The sequence below is a fragment of the Coturnix japonica genome, chromosome Z (genome assembly GCF_001577835.2).
Source record: "Coturnix japonica isolate 7356 chromosome Z, Coturnix japonica 2.1, whole genome shotgun sequence".
Taxonomy (NCBI): Eukaryota; Metazoa; Chordata; class Aves; order Galliformes; family Phasianidae; genus Coturnix; species Coturnix japonica.
The window spans coordinates 30,336,546-30,353,021 of NC_029547.1; the positions used below are offsets into that span (position 1 = coordinate 30,336,546).

At 35.6% G+C, this 16,476-nt stretch overlaps 1 protein-coding gene across 5 annotated transcripts in view; it reads left to right on the forward strand.

The window, feature by feature from the left end:
- The window catches only part of DENND4C (DENN domain containing 4C), a 69,661-nt gene that overhangs the window by 22,776 nt on the left and 30,409 nt on the right, over positions 1–16,476 (forward strand). For all 5 annotated transcript variants that reach the window (XM_015849060.2, XM_015849061.1, XM_032441213.1 and 2 more), the window contains exons 3-12: positions 3,472–3,724; positions 4,327–4,396; positions 5,657–5,826; positions 7,268–7,509; positions 8,424–8,490; positions 9,137–9,195; positions 10,485–10,629; positions 10,994–11,169; positions 13,711–13,811; positions 15,779–15,997. In XM_015849060.2, the coding sequence (XP_015704546.1) occupies positions 3,472–3,724; positions 4,327–4,396; positions 5,657–5,826; positions 7,268–7,509; positions 8,424–8,490; positions 9,137–9,195; positions 10,485–10,629; positions 10,994–11,169; positions 13,711–13,811; positions 15,779–15,997 (1,502 nt within the window). The remainder of the gene's footprint in view (positions 1–3,471; positions 3,725–4,326; positions 4,397–5,656; positions 5,827–7,267; positions 7,510–8,423; positions 8,491–9,136; positions 9,196–10,484; positions 10,630–10,993; positions 11,170–13,710; positions 13,812–15,778; positions 15,998–16,476) is intronic.

The following is a 16,476-nucleotide window of genomic DNA, read 5'->3' on the forward strand; positions in this document are numbered from 1 at the left end:
AAACTGCAGGATAACTGTTGTGATGGTATTTAAATGTGTAGAACTGCAGCCTGTAACTGAGTTATGTGACCAACTTCACTAAGTTTTAGCAGGAGGAAAAATTCACAGAGGATAATTGCTTTAGAGTGATACCTAAACCACCAGCTTTCAGTCTGTTTCTGTGGAAGGGACTCTGCTAGTACGTGTTTATTTTCATGTCCTCCTCAACTTTTGGAACTTGAGTGCTTGAATCAGTTTTATGCTTATCAGCTGATAAGCAAAATAGAGGAATATCTGTCTACTATGAGCTTTCCAAGTAGATCTATTCTTTTTAAATTATTTATAGTTGTCAAGTAGCTTTTAATTCTGTGCTTTGTTTTACATGGATTCAGTAAGGACGTCACACTTAATAAGTAGTGGCAGACCTTTCTCTCTGAGCAGTGGTGCATATGAATATTTTCTTCCTTCTGCTCCTGCTTTTTTGCAGCTGTGTTGAAGAGACAGTTCGAGCAATCTGCTTTGTGAATTTGAATGTGTTCAAATAACAGTGGAATTTGGACAAGAGATGTATTTATAGGTCAAATGTATGCTCTGAAGGCTAATTTATTCAGGGTTTTGTTGTTTTTCAGTTGGAAGTTGTGTGAAAGAATGTTTTAGCTTTAATTGTCCTTTGAGTCAGCTGACACACGGAATAGACTTAGTAGAGGAATATGATCTCCTCAAAAAGGTCAAATCCATAGTTGGATATTGTTTTAGTATACAAACAAACGAGTTTATAGTATAGCATATACCACTATAATATAAGCATTTATAAAACAAAATAAAAATTAACTTATATAAAATAACTATATAAATCAACTGTACTTACATCGAAGGAAGTTACTTACAGAATTATGTAGCAAATTTACAAATTTACAAATATACACACTTTAAAGCTGTGAACATATTAATTTGTAGGTTTTAAAATGATGAACGTTTTTACTTGCTTATGTGGCAAGATAAGTATTGTAAATGTGTATGTGTATGTATGCATATATATGTGCATGTGTGTGTGTGTGTGTATATATATACATATATATATATATGTGCAGTAGTCCTGAAAGATTTATGCATATTTTTAGGGAAATGGATTGAAGAAATGGTGTTTAGAGGAATGTGTGAAGTGGAAGTGTTGTTCTGCTGTTTCTTTGTCATTGTCTTGTGTTCTGTCTTTCTGTGCCTTCTTTCCTGTTTCTGTCCCATTGTCAGACCTTCCTATTCTCCTGGTTCATAAGCTGTAGGGTCTCTAAGCTGCTAGCAACTTCCTATTATAGATGGTCACTTTCAAATAGTTAAGCCGTCTGCCAGTTGTGTGACTGTTGTGTCTACTGTGATTGTTTTTAGTTGGAAGAATAAATATTTGGGGCTAGGACAAGAACCCATAAGGCCTTTTTTTAGGTACAGTTTTAAAATTCATTACTTTAAGTGTATGCTTCAGTAAATAATTTAGCTACTAATCATTCTGCTGCTTTCTTCCCAAATATTTTTCCTGACATTCCAAAAGTCAGCAAGAACACAGATTTGAGATTTGTTTCTGTTTAGATGCAACTGCACATTGAAATAAGATCTCTCTGGTGAGGAAGGTGATTTCTCCCCTCTGTTCTGCCCTTGTGAGGCACCAGCTAGAGCACTATGTATAAGTCTGGGGTCTCCAGCATGGGAAAAATGTGGAGCTGTTGGAGAGGGTCCAGAGAAGGGCCATGAAGATGATCCAAGGGCTGAAAGACCTCTCCTATGAAGACAGGATGTAAGAGATGGGCTTGTTCAGCCTGGAAGAGAGAAGACTGTGGGAGGAGACCTCACTGTGGCCTTCCAGTATTTAAAGGGAGTGTATAGACCTGAGGAAAGTCAATTTTTATTTTTATTTTTATTTTTTTTATAGAGGCAGATAGTTGTAGGACAAAGGGGAATGTTTTTATTCTAAAGGATAGGAGATGTAGATTAGATGTCAGGGAAGTTTTTACTGGGAGTAGTGAGCTTCTTAAACAGGTTGCCCAGGGAAGCTGTGGATACCCCATCTCTGGAGGCATTGAAGCAGCTTCAGTGGGACCCTGGGCAGCATGGTCTAGTGCTTGATCTAGCAGCTGGCAAGCCTGCCTGTAATGGGGGTTGAGTCATGGTGACCCTTGAGGTCCCTTCCATACCAAGCCATTCTGTGGTTGTCTTCTCACAAGATTTCAGTTGTTAGGAAGAGAGGACAATTCCAGAACTGGTTTCTTACATGAAGGAAAACTTGACAGAGAAATGCGTTTAAGTGTAAATGGTTTTGGTCTTTGTAACACTTTCTGTAGAAGAGATCGAACTGAGTCCTAAATTTCCTTTGCTTGAGCAAAGGAAAGGGGAGGTTCAGATTAGGTATTAGGAAGAATTTATTCTCTGAAAGAGTGGTCTGTCACTGGAATGGGTTGCCCAGGGAGGTGGTTGAGTCAGCATCCTTGGAGGCATTCAAGAAACATTTAGACACTGTACTGAGGTACATGGCTTACTAGGGAATTATTAGTGGTAGGTGGAGGGTTGGACTAAATGATCTTTTCAAACCTCAGTGATTCTGTGAAGCTCCCCAGTCTTTAAGCATCTTTTTGAGAATTCTTGTAAGCCTATTAGATTGAACTGCTAGAGTTGTCTAATTAATGAAATCTTCCCCACTTCCTGTAGGGAAACTGTTGGTTGAATCTTTGAAATCTAAAAAACATGCCCTGGAGTTTTGTTACATTTTTCCTAACTCTTAGCAGGAAAACCTGTTTGAATATGTCAGGTACTCAGTAGTCACTCTAGAGAATAAAGTCATAGCTATTTGGAGTAAGGAGCAGAACAGTGAGTTTGTCTTAATATTTGTATGCAAAAAGTATGCATTGTTGTGTAGTTTGACTTCCAGTACTAGTTGTCATGGTTAGATCTGTATGTTTAGAAAGGGCAGAAGTAGAAAGTTTTATTTCATTTAGTTAAGAATACAGCAATATCAGCTATTGATCTGGCTGAAAAAAATCCAGATACCATGTGAAGGCCTCAGTATGGGTGTTTAAGATATATATTCTGTTTTCTAGGAATACAGTCGGCTCCAGTTATTATATATTATTTTTAACTTGTCTGTAGCATTGAGCATATTTTGTTGTGCATGTGCCTGCTATTTGTTTATTTGGTTTTTTTTTTTTTTTTTTTTGCTATAGCTTTGGAAATGTTAACCAAACTATGAGTGTAAACCATTACTGATTTATTTATTTATTCATTGATTTTTGAATAGGAAGCAGACTTCTGTATCTCTCATCGTCTACAACTGTCTACACAATTTTTTAGTCATTTTGTTTTTTAAAGTGATAGGATTAGTTTCTAAGAAGTGCTCAGATGTACTGTGTGAGGCAGTTGCTACTGAAAGGACTGGTTCTGTACATTTGACTATGTAGCTTTGTATGTACCTGAATGCATGTAATATTTTTGTTTCCTTCCTATCCACAGAGTTCTATATGAAGGGAAGGAACGTATCATTTCAGGCTGTGAAGTGGTTCAAGCTACTCCTTATGGCCGTTGTGCTAATGTTAACAATAGTTCAGCTTCTTCTCAAAGGATCTTTATCACGTATCGGAGGGCTCCTCCAGTACGACCTCAGAATTCTTTGGCAGTGACAGATATCTGTGTTATTGTTACCAGCAAAGGAGAAACACCTCCTCATACATTCTGCAAAGTTGATAAGAATTTAAATTGTGGCATGGTGAGTATTTAGACATTTTAAATTTTGTAGGTCTTTCTGTTTTTGTTATTTTCCTTTTAAAGGAATAAGAGAAAAAAGAAAGCAAACACAAAAGATGTAGCTCTTTAGACTCTTGGAACTGTTCAGATGGTGTTCTATGGCTGCGTAGTTCTTTCTCTCATTATACCATGTACATGACCAGTTTTGTAGCACTCATTATTCTGATTTTTTTTTTCCTTTTCTGTTAAAAAAAACTTCTTTTTATTATTTCTTTTGATACATAAGGATGTTACTGCTTACACTCCTCCTCCCCCCTTCCCCTCAGTCATTTTGTCTAGTCTGATTTGTGTTTAGTTTCTTCTGGCTGTGGTATGTAGCTTCTTTCCTTAAACGATAGGCATACTGCAAAAAACAACCAAACCCAGTCTAAATAGCCAGTTTATGGTAGTACATTTAAAGCTTCTAGTGACCTTGTTTAGAATTTCACCACCATTGATGATTCTGCCTTTAAATAAACGAGAAAATTGAGCGTGTGAAAACTGAAAGTGATCTACTTCGCATTTCTGTTTTAATGTGGCTATTGTCATCTCTGTTGGCTCATCAATGAATTTTGTGTCTTTCAGTGGGGCTCCAGTGTATACCTTTGTTATAAGAAGTCTGTGCCAGCTTCTAACTCTATAGCATATAAAGCTGGTAAGTAATTTTAGAAGCAGACTGTCTAAATGTATTAGCAGAAGGATTCAAATACTTTCTGAAATCAAATAAAAAAAAATCTAAAAGCTTAAGTGTTACCTGTTATAATTGTCTTCTGGAGCATGTCATTTGAAATCAGCTCCTTTAATGCCTTCTCTGCTCACCTCAGTTTTTCCCAGGGGAATGGTGGAGAGAAGACTTCATAGAAATAACATTGTTCTCTGTTAATTTCATTTATATCATGACAGGATAGGTAGCTTAGGAGTTCAAACAGACAGCGTTGCAACCATTTCACATGTAATAAATTACTTCATATTTTGTGTTGTGTTGGTGGTGATGGAGAAGGAGTAATTGAGAATTTCATTCAGCCTTATTTGTATTTCCTTTAATGTTTCATAGCAAATCAACATTTTTTTCCATTAATTTGCAAGTTAAATGTGTTCATTTCATTCATTTCCACAACTATTCTCTTGTTTCATATTAAAGGAGGGTGACAAATACTCTGAACAATAAGTGACAGGAAGGCCTTTTCTTTTAAGTCTGGGTTGTATATATATTTTTAATTTATTGCTGTTGGTTTTTTTTGTTGGTTTTTTTTTCTGAAGAAATCAGAAGAGCTTCCAAAGTAGTGTCTACTGAGCATTAAATGCAAGAAATTCCTTTGAGAAGAGTAAAGTGCTAAATAGAAATTGAATGCATAGATAACAGAATCATTGTAGTGTGAAGTGAAGAGATGAACTGCAAAAGTGAAATTGATTCTTGCGTGTTCATTTTAAACAAGCAGGACTTGAGCATACCGCTGAAAACAGTTGAGATTTTTTTTTAACTGAATGTATTAAGAGGTTAGCAGAAAATGTGAGGAGTTAGCTAGCTTACCCTATTTTCATTGGAGATACTGCTGCTACAGTAGATAATTGATCACTTTCTTCTTAGGGATTTCTTTGTAACAAAATCTGTTTCAGTGGCACATTTAAATAACATGGATAATTCCCAAAGTCAAAATCCTCAGTGGTTAGTTTTTACTGTGTAGAGATACTTGAGCAGTTATTGAAAGATAATTTCTTATTATTCACGTGAAATTTCTAATTGATCGTTAATGGGATGATTTAGCCTTACTGTTAATGAGTTTATTCTGTAGATGTAATCTTCAGCTGTTAAGTCCTGATAAGCAGCAGACTTTTCTGTGTATTTTGGAAAGTGTATAGCGAATATAGGGCTTGCTGAGCAAATTTACTAACTTTTCATTTTCCCATTCTGAAGGCTTAATTTTCAGATACCCTCAAGAGAACTATGAATCATTCCCACTTTCAGAATCTGTACCTCTCTTCTGCCTTCCTATGGGAGCTACTATTGAATGCTGGGACCCTCAAACCAGATATCCACTACCAGTCTTCTCAACATTTGTACTGACCTGTTCCTCTGCAGAAAAGGTATAGCTACACATTGTGACTGCTTTTTGCTTTAATTTAAATTGATAATAAGATAAAATAGCCATAATCTCTTTTGTGTAATATGGTTAAATATTTCACTTAGAAAACTGTTATGTCATAAGCCTTATTATGGGACAGATGTAAACAGGGAAATGGATGATAAATTTGTGCTGTTTGGTCATGTGCAAGTAGAAATATATGCTTATTGAAACTAACAACACAGGACATGGATTTTTCTGTTCTTCCAGGAAAAGTTCCTGGCAATGCCAAAGTAGCATGATGTGATGATCAGTTATGAAGTATTAAAAATGTTTAAGTTGTGGTTTCCCTGTGATTACCTCAAAAGCTAGTTCCTTTTGAATCGGTATGAACAGAGTCTGTAGCTAGCTGTGTATGTGAGCAGAAAAATAGTTCCCAGAGAAGAGCACAGTGAGGAGAGGAAAGCTAGGTACAAAGAGGAAGTATGTGACAAGTGCTCAAGAAGTGAAGATCCCCTGTGACAAGTGATGATGTTGAAATTCACAGAAAATGACAACTCAGAATACAGTGTGCAAAATCTACATAAAGCCACAAGGACATACAGGCACCAAGAATGTGCTGCATGATTCAGCCCATGTGCAAGAAGTTAGTGTCTGCCATATGCAAGAAAAGCAGGATTATACATAAGTTGCTCTGAAAGTTATGCCGCCTATTAATTTCCATGAAAACTTAAACAGATATACCATTGCACTATAGCAATACTTGATTGTGCAAATTCTGATCTACGAGACACCATTTGTTAACATTGTCAACTATTAGCTATACATTTTTGCCACTGATGAGCAAGAGCTTGTATGCCATGCTTATTTAAAACAAACAAACAAAAAAAAACAAAACAAAAAAACCCCAAAAAAACAAAAACCAAAAACATCAACACAAGCTGTTGCTAAGAAAATGTTGCCAACACAGTCCATCTTTCAATAGCCCAAGCACATGAAAGTTGGAAGGTGCCAAATCCAGACTCTGTGGTGGCTGCGATAGGACATTCTGATCAAGACTAGCAGTGTATGCCACGACCTTTTCAAAATGTTATTGTCATTCAAAAGAAAGGTTGTCATCTTCTCTGGCCTCACTCTGCAAGTTTGAGCCTTCAGCTTAGTCAGGACATAGAAGTCAGAAGTGACTGTTTGTCCAGGTTGCAGGTTGTCCCATGTTATTGAGTATAAATACATAGAGTGAAGTGGCATGAAAAAGAGGAAGAGAGTTACAGGGGTCCAAAAGTGTTAAATATTTTGTTTTATAAGGCCATTTAGGGTACATTTTGTATAGGGAAAAGCAGTTTAGCAAGCTACCAAGAAAAGTATTGTGTGCCAACACCAATAGCTTATGGATGGTTCAAAAGTTCTAACCCAGACTCCCACTAATTACTTGATTTACTCAGCTGTGTTTCTTCATCTTTTAGGTTTATGGTGCTGCTATTCAGTTTTATGAGCCTTATCCTCGGGAGCTGCTAACAGAAAAGCAACAATTGCAGTTGGGTCTCTTGACAGCTGTAGAGAGAAAAGTGGTTACTTCCAAGTCCATCAATTCTAATAAATGCATCTGCCTTCTCTCACACTGGCCTTTCTTTGATGCATTTCGAAAGTTTCTTATGTTCATCTACAAGCTCTCTGTCTCTGGACCTCATCCTCTTCCCATTGAAAAGTAAGTTAATTATTTTTCAAGTTAATCTGTGTAGATATCAGCTCAAGTAGTCATCTAATCTATATATCACACTTTCATAGCTGTTGTATTTGCTCCATCTCTTGCACTGTATAGCTTGCGTTGTACTGATTATGCAGGTAGAAACTGTTGTTTCTTCTGGTTTATATGAGTTGGTTTTACAGTGGTAGGAGTGTGAACTGGATTGTGAAACAGATTTTACCTTTGCTTTTTTGATATGATTTCTGAAGCCCGTTTGCCTTTCATTTAAAGTTTTCAAATTCAGAACGTTTCTAAGCTACAAGCGACATGCCAGTGCTCGCTGTTTTGTACTTTAAGTTATTAAACACAAGCACAGAGACTCTGCATTAGCAATACATGTCTGTGTCTGTATTAGAAGATCTGCCACTAATGCAGGTGAGTGCTCTGTGTTCCCGGCCTCCTCTAATGTCTGTCTATGAAGATATGAAACTTTATAAAAGATGATTTTGTTGTGTGGATTCCTAAAAGTTCAGTGAAATCTGTTATCTGTAAAACTGCTTTGGACTTCCAGAAATGAAGTATTTTGCTTCCCCTAGCTAAGCCTCATTAGAAACTTTGTAGTATGGAGTTTTGCTACCTGTTTGCCTAAAGGCCAGTGTGATCTCGTATTTTGTGTACTTAAGCTGCCAGTATAAACTTTTCACTTTTCACGAAAAGTGGGTGAGTAGCCCTTCTTTGTTTCAGTTTGTGTAAATTGGCTTCTGAACTTAGCAGAACAGTAAATAGGTAGCAAATGCACTTCTAAGAATGTACAGCAACATAGGAATTCCAGAACGTGACAACCACAGCATTCAGTCCGTGCTTACTCCCAGTTCTAGTTTTCTAATGTCGTCTTTTTTTTTTTTGTTTTTNTTTTTTTTTTTTTTGTTTTTCAGGCACATTTCCCATTTTATGCACAATATACCTTTCCCTTCTCCACAAAGGCCAAGAATTCTTGTGCAGGTAAGCAAAAATTTTGCTTTCCTTTTTATTTACCATATTGACAAACACTTTTTACCTCTGAAAGTCTGTTTTTTTCCCTGTTTTTTTTTTGTTTTGGTTTGGTTTTTTTTGGTTTTGTTTTTTTTTGTTTTGTTTTTAAACTCAGTTTTGAATATTCTGCTGTAAGAAGTTGAGAGGAAACTGTTGGGTGGAATCTGCTTCTCTTACGCTGTAATATAAAACAGTGGGTTTAAACTGCAGAAGCTGTCCTGCTTGTGCTTTTGAAATTTCTGTCTTTCTTGCTCTTTCATTTTATAGACATCATTTGTATTATGTCACTGGGGGGTTGTTTATGTCACTTTTCCACCAACTATTGTCAGTCAAATGTCATTCCCCTGTGGCACTGCCTCTGTTTAATCACCCTGTAGCAGTTACACGTTCAACACTGAGTCATAAGCAGTTACCTGTAACTTACGAGAATTATCCTGGTGACCAGTACAAACTTGTTGACTTAGTGAACAGAAGCTCCAAGGATTTTCTGATTTGCATCTCTTGTGTGACACTGTGACCCTATTTACCAAGCATTTTATTGGACTATGGATTGAAATATTATACCTCCTTAAGTTTGGAATTGTTCTTAGTAATTGTGCCATTTTATGTGTTTCAGCTTTCTGCACATGATGCATTAATATTGTCCCAGCCAGTTTCTACTCCACTGCCATTAAGGTATTAATGTTTAATCTGTTTGCTGCTTGAAGCATCCAGAGCAAATAGAAATGAGGCATAAAAGAAAGCCGAGCACTGCTACAGTATTATTAATTCTTTTAAACAGAAAGCTCAATACGTTTTTGTTATACTAGGCACTGTTTTCTTTTTGACATAGACCTATCCCTTATGAAAGAATAGTGTTTCTGATTATTCTGAAATGAAGACAGATTGCCACATTATTGTAGAAATAAAAAGTAGCTGTGGGGGAAAATATATTTATTTCAATATCTTGTACCTTTGGAATATGTGTAGCAAGCAATCGTTTTTTAACACCACTAATAGACTTTTTTTAAAGCCTGCATTATTTATCCCTTTTATGGATCTGTGGGAGATACTTTTATCAATTAATTACGTGAAATCAGTCAATACACAAACATTTTGGAAATGGAAAATTATACCTTAAAATTTATATTTGTGATTGAGGGTTGATGAAGCACTTGGGAATACTGCCTGCTCTTTTAGGTCTGGAGATCCCCATGGATGTGACTTGATATTGTTTTCTTTGATATTATTTTTAAGTTAAAAACCAAAATATTACCCTTTTTTTTAAAAAAAAAACAAAACTTTTTTTTTTTCCTTAAATATTGACATACATAATATTCTATATGCAGAAAGATCCACTGTTTAATCACATCTGTTACACAGTTATTTAAGGGAAGAATAGGCATACACCAAACTGCAAAGATGTAAGCGCTATTCAGTGGATGGATTTTACACCTCTCTAATCCTCTTACAGATGTCAGAAAAATTCCTGAATGTCTGTACAGTATCCAAACAAATGAAATGGAGATTAAATTGCAGAAACTAAACACATTTTGATATCAGAAGGATGGATTTATTTTATTTTGCTCTTTACTTGACTAGTGTTAGATTTGATACTGCGATACTAATATTACATGGATACTGTAGTGCATGATTTTTGCCTTTAACTCATTATTTGAAACTGCTGGTGTTATTTTGTACTTGAACGAGTTGATAATACGTTAAATCTGTTGTACTGTTTTAGAAACTTAGCTGCCTGTGCACATACAATAGGACTATAAAAAGCAGAGAGTTAGCATAGTGTGTTATAGTTTCCTTAACAGTGGATTTAGAATTTAGGTTTCTCTGTGGCAGTATGAGTCTTGTGTTGGGGTAATAGCTGGCTATTTTGAGTATGATTGTCATTTTGAGATCACTCAACTACTGGGTTCAAAACAGCTATTTTTTTTTTTTCTTTTCTTTCTCCCTTTCCACTCACCCCTTAGTGGAGCAAACTTCAGCACTCTACTCATGAATCTTGGACCGGAAAACTGTGCTACCCTGTTACTGTTTGTATTGTTAGAAGGCAAGATCCTTCTCCATTCACTTAGACCGGCTGTGTTGACAGGAGTTGCTGAAGCTGTAGTAGCTGTAAGTACAAAATGTTCTGTACAGCAGAGAGGGAAATTGGTGCAAACTCCATAATTACTGGGAAGCTTACATAAATTAGAATGTTTGATGCATCAACTGATCATTTTTCCTAGCAATATCATTTAGTTAAAATGCCCTAGCATGTCTAATTGTAACTGTTGAAATGATCAACATTTTTATTAAAAAATTAAGAAATGTACTGAAAAAAGTGGTCAAATGTAGTCTCTTTCTTTTTTTTAAAAAAAAAAAACAGTAAAGTTCTTAGCAATTCCAGCTTACTGCATGTAACAACTTCACCTTTTTTTATTGTGCAATATCTGTTGTCCTGTTTTAATGCATTGGTTTCATTTCATTTTTCCTTCAGATGATATTTCCATTTCAGTGGCAATGTCCATATATCCCCCTCTGTCCTTTGTCTCTGGCCACCGTACTCAGTGCACCTGTTCCATTTATTGTTGGAGTTGATTCACGATATTTTGATCTGTATGATCCACCACAGGATATTGTGTGCGTTGACTTAGACACAAACATGGTGTACATGTAAGTTATATGAGGTTTTTAAATTTATCTGTAGATGCAGGTTTTGCTAAACTACTTTAGAGAAAATTTGATTTAAAAACTATTTTGTCTAACTGTTTCTGCCTGCCCACTATTCTTTTTCTCGTTTCATACATTTCTTAGAGACTTAAAATATATTAAAGCAAGGGTCACCACCTGGGGCTGCTGAAAAACACATGATGAAGATGCTGTTATAAGTGAAGTAACAGTGAAGTAACAATTATAATGTGCTCATTAGGAAAATGTGCTAGAAAAGCCAGATAAGAAGATTTTTATTATCCTAGTGTTTTTTATGTCTTCATTTGGCTCCACCACTTTGGAGCTTGATTTGCATGTGTTCACTAAGTATTGTTATGAGCATGAGAATTTCAGGACCCTTCATGATGCTGCTTTTGATGCTGCCTTGCAGTGAGGACACTTTGTCAGTGTTAATTAGGTGTTAATTTTTCTTAAGTTACAAGAGCTGAGTTCTCAGTGAGATCAAACTAACAAGGTCTTTTGGACTGCCTACATTTGATTCACAATGTTTTCTTTAATTATGTTTTAATGCCTTTCTTAAGTAAATGTATTGCATGACAAGTTTTTCCACATTTTCTCTAGGAGAGGCTAGTCTAGAATAACTTTATTTTGTAGTAGATCTAAATGGGAGTGAAGGTAACTGAACTGAAAATGAGTTTTGAAATTTCTTGAATTTCTGAGTTATCTCTTCAGTCTGTTAGATAGTAAGTAGAAAGAATTGCTAGGCTATTTAAAGATGAAAGTGCATGTAAGTAAATAAAATGTGCATTTTTTTCTTTATGAAAATACAATCTTAACATCATCCTATATCACTTACTCTTGTCATTTTTATTAACTTGAGTCAAAATTAGTTCCTGGGGTCCACTGAATGCTTTTCTGCTTTCATTATGTCAAAATAACCCTTTCTGTGATGCTCTACTGAAGCAAATGATTCCTTTAAATTACTGAAGTTGCACTGTTTTATTAGTAGCACCAAAGAAAGTAGTAAACAGCAAGGCAGATTGTGTTCATTTTATTTGCCTTTTTTTCTTCTCCTTGGTCCTCACTTCACTGTTGCGTATCAAAGTATTATGCCACCAAAAAAAAAAAAAAAAAAGAAAAAAAAAAAAGAAGTTGTAATATATTATGAAAGAACAACACATTAAAGGAATGGAGGAAGGCTGACTTGTTTATATGAAGATACTGCAGCGAAGAGTGTCTGGTTGGTTGGTTGTTGATTCTCAACAAGAATGGAAATTCCAGTCTGGGTTGCAGAAAAATGAAGCAGATAAAAGTAGTAGCAGAGAAGAGAGAAAAAATGTCAAGATTCTGTTGGATTGAGTCGTAGAAAGATCAGATGCAAATCTTACTTGCATTGGTTGTTGGATACTGAACGAAAAATATCCTACTTACTGACCTTCTTTCTGTTCATCTGAATGGACTGTGACACTTTTTCTTTGTGTCTTATAAATCTATTTCTTTTTCAATAGCTAAGCTGCTGATCATATTTTGCTTTCTGTTTTTTATATGCATCATCTATGCCACTTACTTGACTTACTGAGAAATTAAACATATCTTACATGTGACTTGCAGTAAATGTGAGATGGTGCGGAAGATCATATAGAATTCTAAAACTTTCAGGGAGAAAGGATTAATGTTTGGTTTTATTTTATGCATAGCTTTTACACAGCTCAAGAATAACATCTGAAGAATTCAGTGCTCTCTAGTACACCAATCTGTCTGACTTGGTGTTTTTGGGAGAGGTTTGCTAGTATCTTCTTCATGACAGTCAAAAACACCAAATGCCTTTTATTCATTTGACACCTTCCTTAATGTCTATTGTTGGATGTTTTCAACTGTCTTTATGAAGGTAGTATGAAAAGCTGATTAAGTATCCTTTTTTGGGAGCAAATTTAAGATTTTTTTTTAGTGTTCCCCCCCGCATTTTTGGAATGATGCTGCTTACACTGTTTAAAGGCATGCTGTTGTGATGAGGAATAAATAAATAAAATGGGAGAAGACCTCTGCAAGCATTTTTAATTTATGAAACTTAGGCTCCCTTCGTGATGTTAATGATGTTAATTTGTATCAATAGCAGTAAGGCAGGTTTACTGTAGTGTAACTAGTAATGACATACAGATTGGTGTTCTCTGACTGTACCAGTGACAATGGTAAAAATTCTGGAAGGGAAGTCAGCAATGTGGAACTTCATCCAAAAAGTCTAAATCAAGTATTAATGCAGGTGCTCCTACCAGGTTGGAGAACACTTGACTGACTCGTAATTCAGTTTATGCTGTTTTTTCCTGAGGAAAAGAAATTCTGAGTTGGTATTAATCTTCTGCCTTTTATTTATTTATTTATTTTTATTTTATTTCAGATAAATAGGGCCAGTGGCCAGATTTCTTTTCAAATAAATTACTTTTTTTTTTTTTTTTCTGAAAATGAGTTAGCATAGTCCAGTGTAAGCAATTCTTTTCTACATGGTCTGTATTTTTATATATTTCTTTTTTCCACCCCACTTTTTAGATCAGATGACAAGAAGAACACAAACTGGAAGCAGTTTCCTAAGAAGCCATGTAAAAGTCTGCTCAGCACCTTAAAGAAGCTGCACCCACAGCTGGCAGCAGGTGAAATATATAAAATAAAATGGGAAGGGATAAGAACAGAAACTGCATAAAGCAGGGAAAATAATTATTAAAAGAACTACTAAATTTTCTCATACACATCTACAAGTCTTAAATTATAATTAGCATATAAATGTAAGTACTTCTTTGTAAAATGTGATTATGTTTTTCATTTCTTTTGTTTTTTTCCTTTTTCTGTGACTTCCACATACTTGGAGTTTTTTAATGTTTAGTCACAACTGTATTTGTACAGTTTCAGTATAAATGCATTTGAATCGCAGTCTGAGCCATGTTCATGAATCTGATAAAAAGTAATAGAGGAAATCAACAGTATCTTACTTACATGCTCAGTACTTCAGGTATTACGCAGATACTGTTGAATATCTCAAATACTGACTACAAAAATAATCAAGAACCCAAACATTGATGAAGTGTTTTGTCAAAAGAAAAAAAAACAAAACAAATCTGGTCATCAAACTAATAACTTGGAAAGATAGAAAGATAGGAAAAAACTTGTATCTGACTAAGTATATTTTATTCATAGTCCATGATATTCATTCATCATCTGTCTGTAGACAGAATCTTCAAGGTGAGATGGTTTGGAGTATGTTTAGGTGCATTGTTATAACAAGGACATTTATAGCTTCATAGGTATACAACAGATACGCAAATTTGGTGAATTATAGGAAAGAGAGAAATGCATTAATTAGAATTTGGTCTTTCTTGCCTCAGATTTGTTTATTTGTTTGTTTGGTTTTTCAGTTAGTCTTTACCTAATCTGTTATAAAGAATCTATTTTTGTTTTGTTTTGTCAGCAGGAAATCCCATGTGCTATACCTAATACAGGGAACGCTCTAAAAGTAATGCCTCCTATTTGATTGTTAGCCCACCATGCTGCCATGGTGGCAGATATTGGTGGTATGGCAGTAGAGGCTGAACCTTCCTGACCATATTTCATTACATGTTATAATTCAATGTGTACCTTTGAGCAACAGATGACAGCAGAGGGCTACTCTGACAGAATGGAATCTAATATGGAAGTGTGGATGAAGCAAGGGTGTGGAACTGATTTCCTCCATGAGGTATAAATGGCATCCACTGACATTCACTGATGCTTGCTGAATGTTGATGGAGATCAAACAGTGGATGAGAGCACAGTGGGGTGGTGAGTGGTGCGTTTCAGAAGTGGTGTTGACAATTCATGATCAAACAGTTAATCATCCCTGCTGGTTCAGATTTTTCTGAGTTGGCATGCAGGCTGTTGTTTGTCACTGATGAAAATACAGAGCTAATGGTGGTAACTGTGTTGAAAAATAGTGTTATGTTGCTCCACCATAAAGCCGTGCTCTGTGTATCTGTTTTAATTTCCTTGGAGGTATTACTTTTGGAGCAATCTATGTGTAAAAGTGCTGTGAGCTGTTTTTGAAATTTAAGTGGAGTGGAACCAGTGGCATTTTGCTATTTTTATATTATTGTTTATTTTTATTTGCATCTTAAAAATCTGGAACCATAATTTGTTCCAAGTTGAATTTTCAGCAGTTTCTACTATTGTCATTTTTCTTGAAGAATTCCAGAGTGAACTCTGGATGTCATCTGATTTTGTTCACCATTTGCTTTGATCACTCCTTTGTGTTTCTGTTGGTGTATTACTGAAAAAACACATTTAGTTGGGTGTATGTGGTGGTATTATCTCAACAGAGAATTTCTTCATTATCTGAGGTCACAGAGGGATTGATAGGTTAGGAAAAACACATAAGCAGCTACTGAGTTGAGGTAACTGTCTTTTCTGTGGACCAGGTCAACTGGAAAGTAATCACAGGCCAAGGAAAGTTTCCAGTGTTGGTAATTCCTTAATTTGGCAATAAAAAAAGAAAAAAAAAAAACAAACGTTGTCTTCAACATCTTGCAAAAGTTGTCTGTTAACCTACACTGCATTTTAATACAGGATTCTATATATCACTGTTTGCTAGTTCACAGGAAAACTCAAGAAGGTTCTGCAGTGGAGATGACTCCTATTGAAGCAGATTTTTCCTGGCAGAAGAAGATGACAGAACTCGAGATGGAGATCCAGGAAGCTTTCCTGCGTTTTATGGCATCTATTTTAAAGGGCTACAGAACGTTCCTTAAGCCTATCACCCAGGCACCTTCGAATAAAGCAACTGCTGCTGATTCTTTGTTTGATCATCAAGGTGAAGTTGAGATAAATCAGCTGCTGATAGCAGTTGAGATAAATAGAATAAAGAATGTCTTTCAAATGGGACATAGCAAAAATGCCAGAAGCCTAGTAATGGGGAGCAAAGAAAAGTTTTTTGTGTGTAAATGGGGAAATAAGAGTGTGCTTGTCAGAGATCAGAAACACAATGAAAGATCAGAAAAATAATGAACAGTAGTTACCAAAGGTCTTGTTATCCTCACCTTATAACCTTAAGTTTTCTGATGTGTTCATGTGTTGAATGCCAGCTGAAATGTCAATGGTGTCTTGTTTGTTTTTGAGTTAACTAGAAGAGAGATCCTTATTCAAAGGCTTGGAAAGACAGGTGTTTTCAGGTGTAACATCTGATATCAGAAGTTTTGTTTTGTTCTTGTTCTAAATGTTAAATTATTCTGATTTTCAAAGAGGTTGTCATCTCTTTTTCCATGCGTGAAAAGCAAACAAATCCAGCAAACA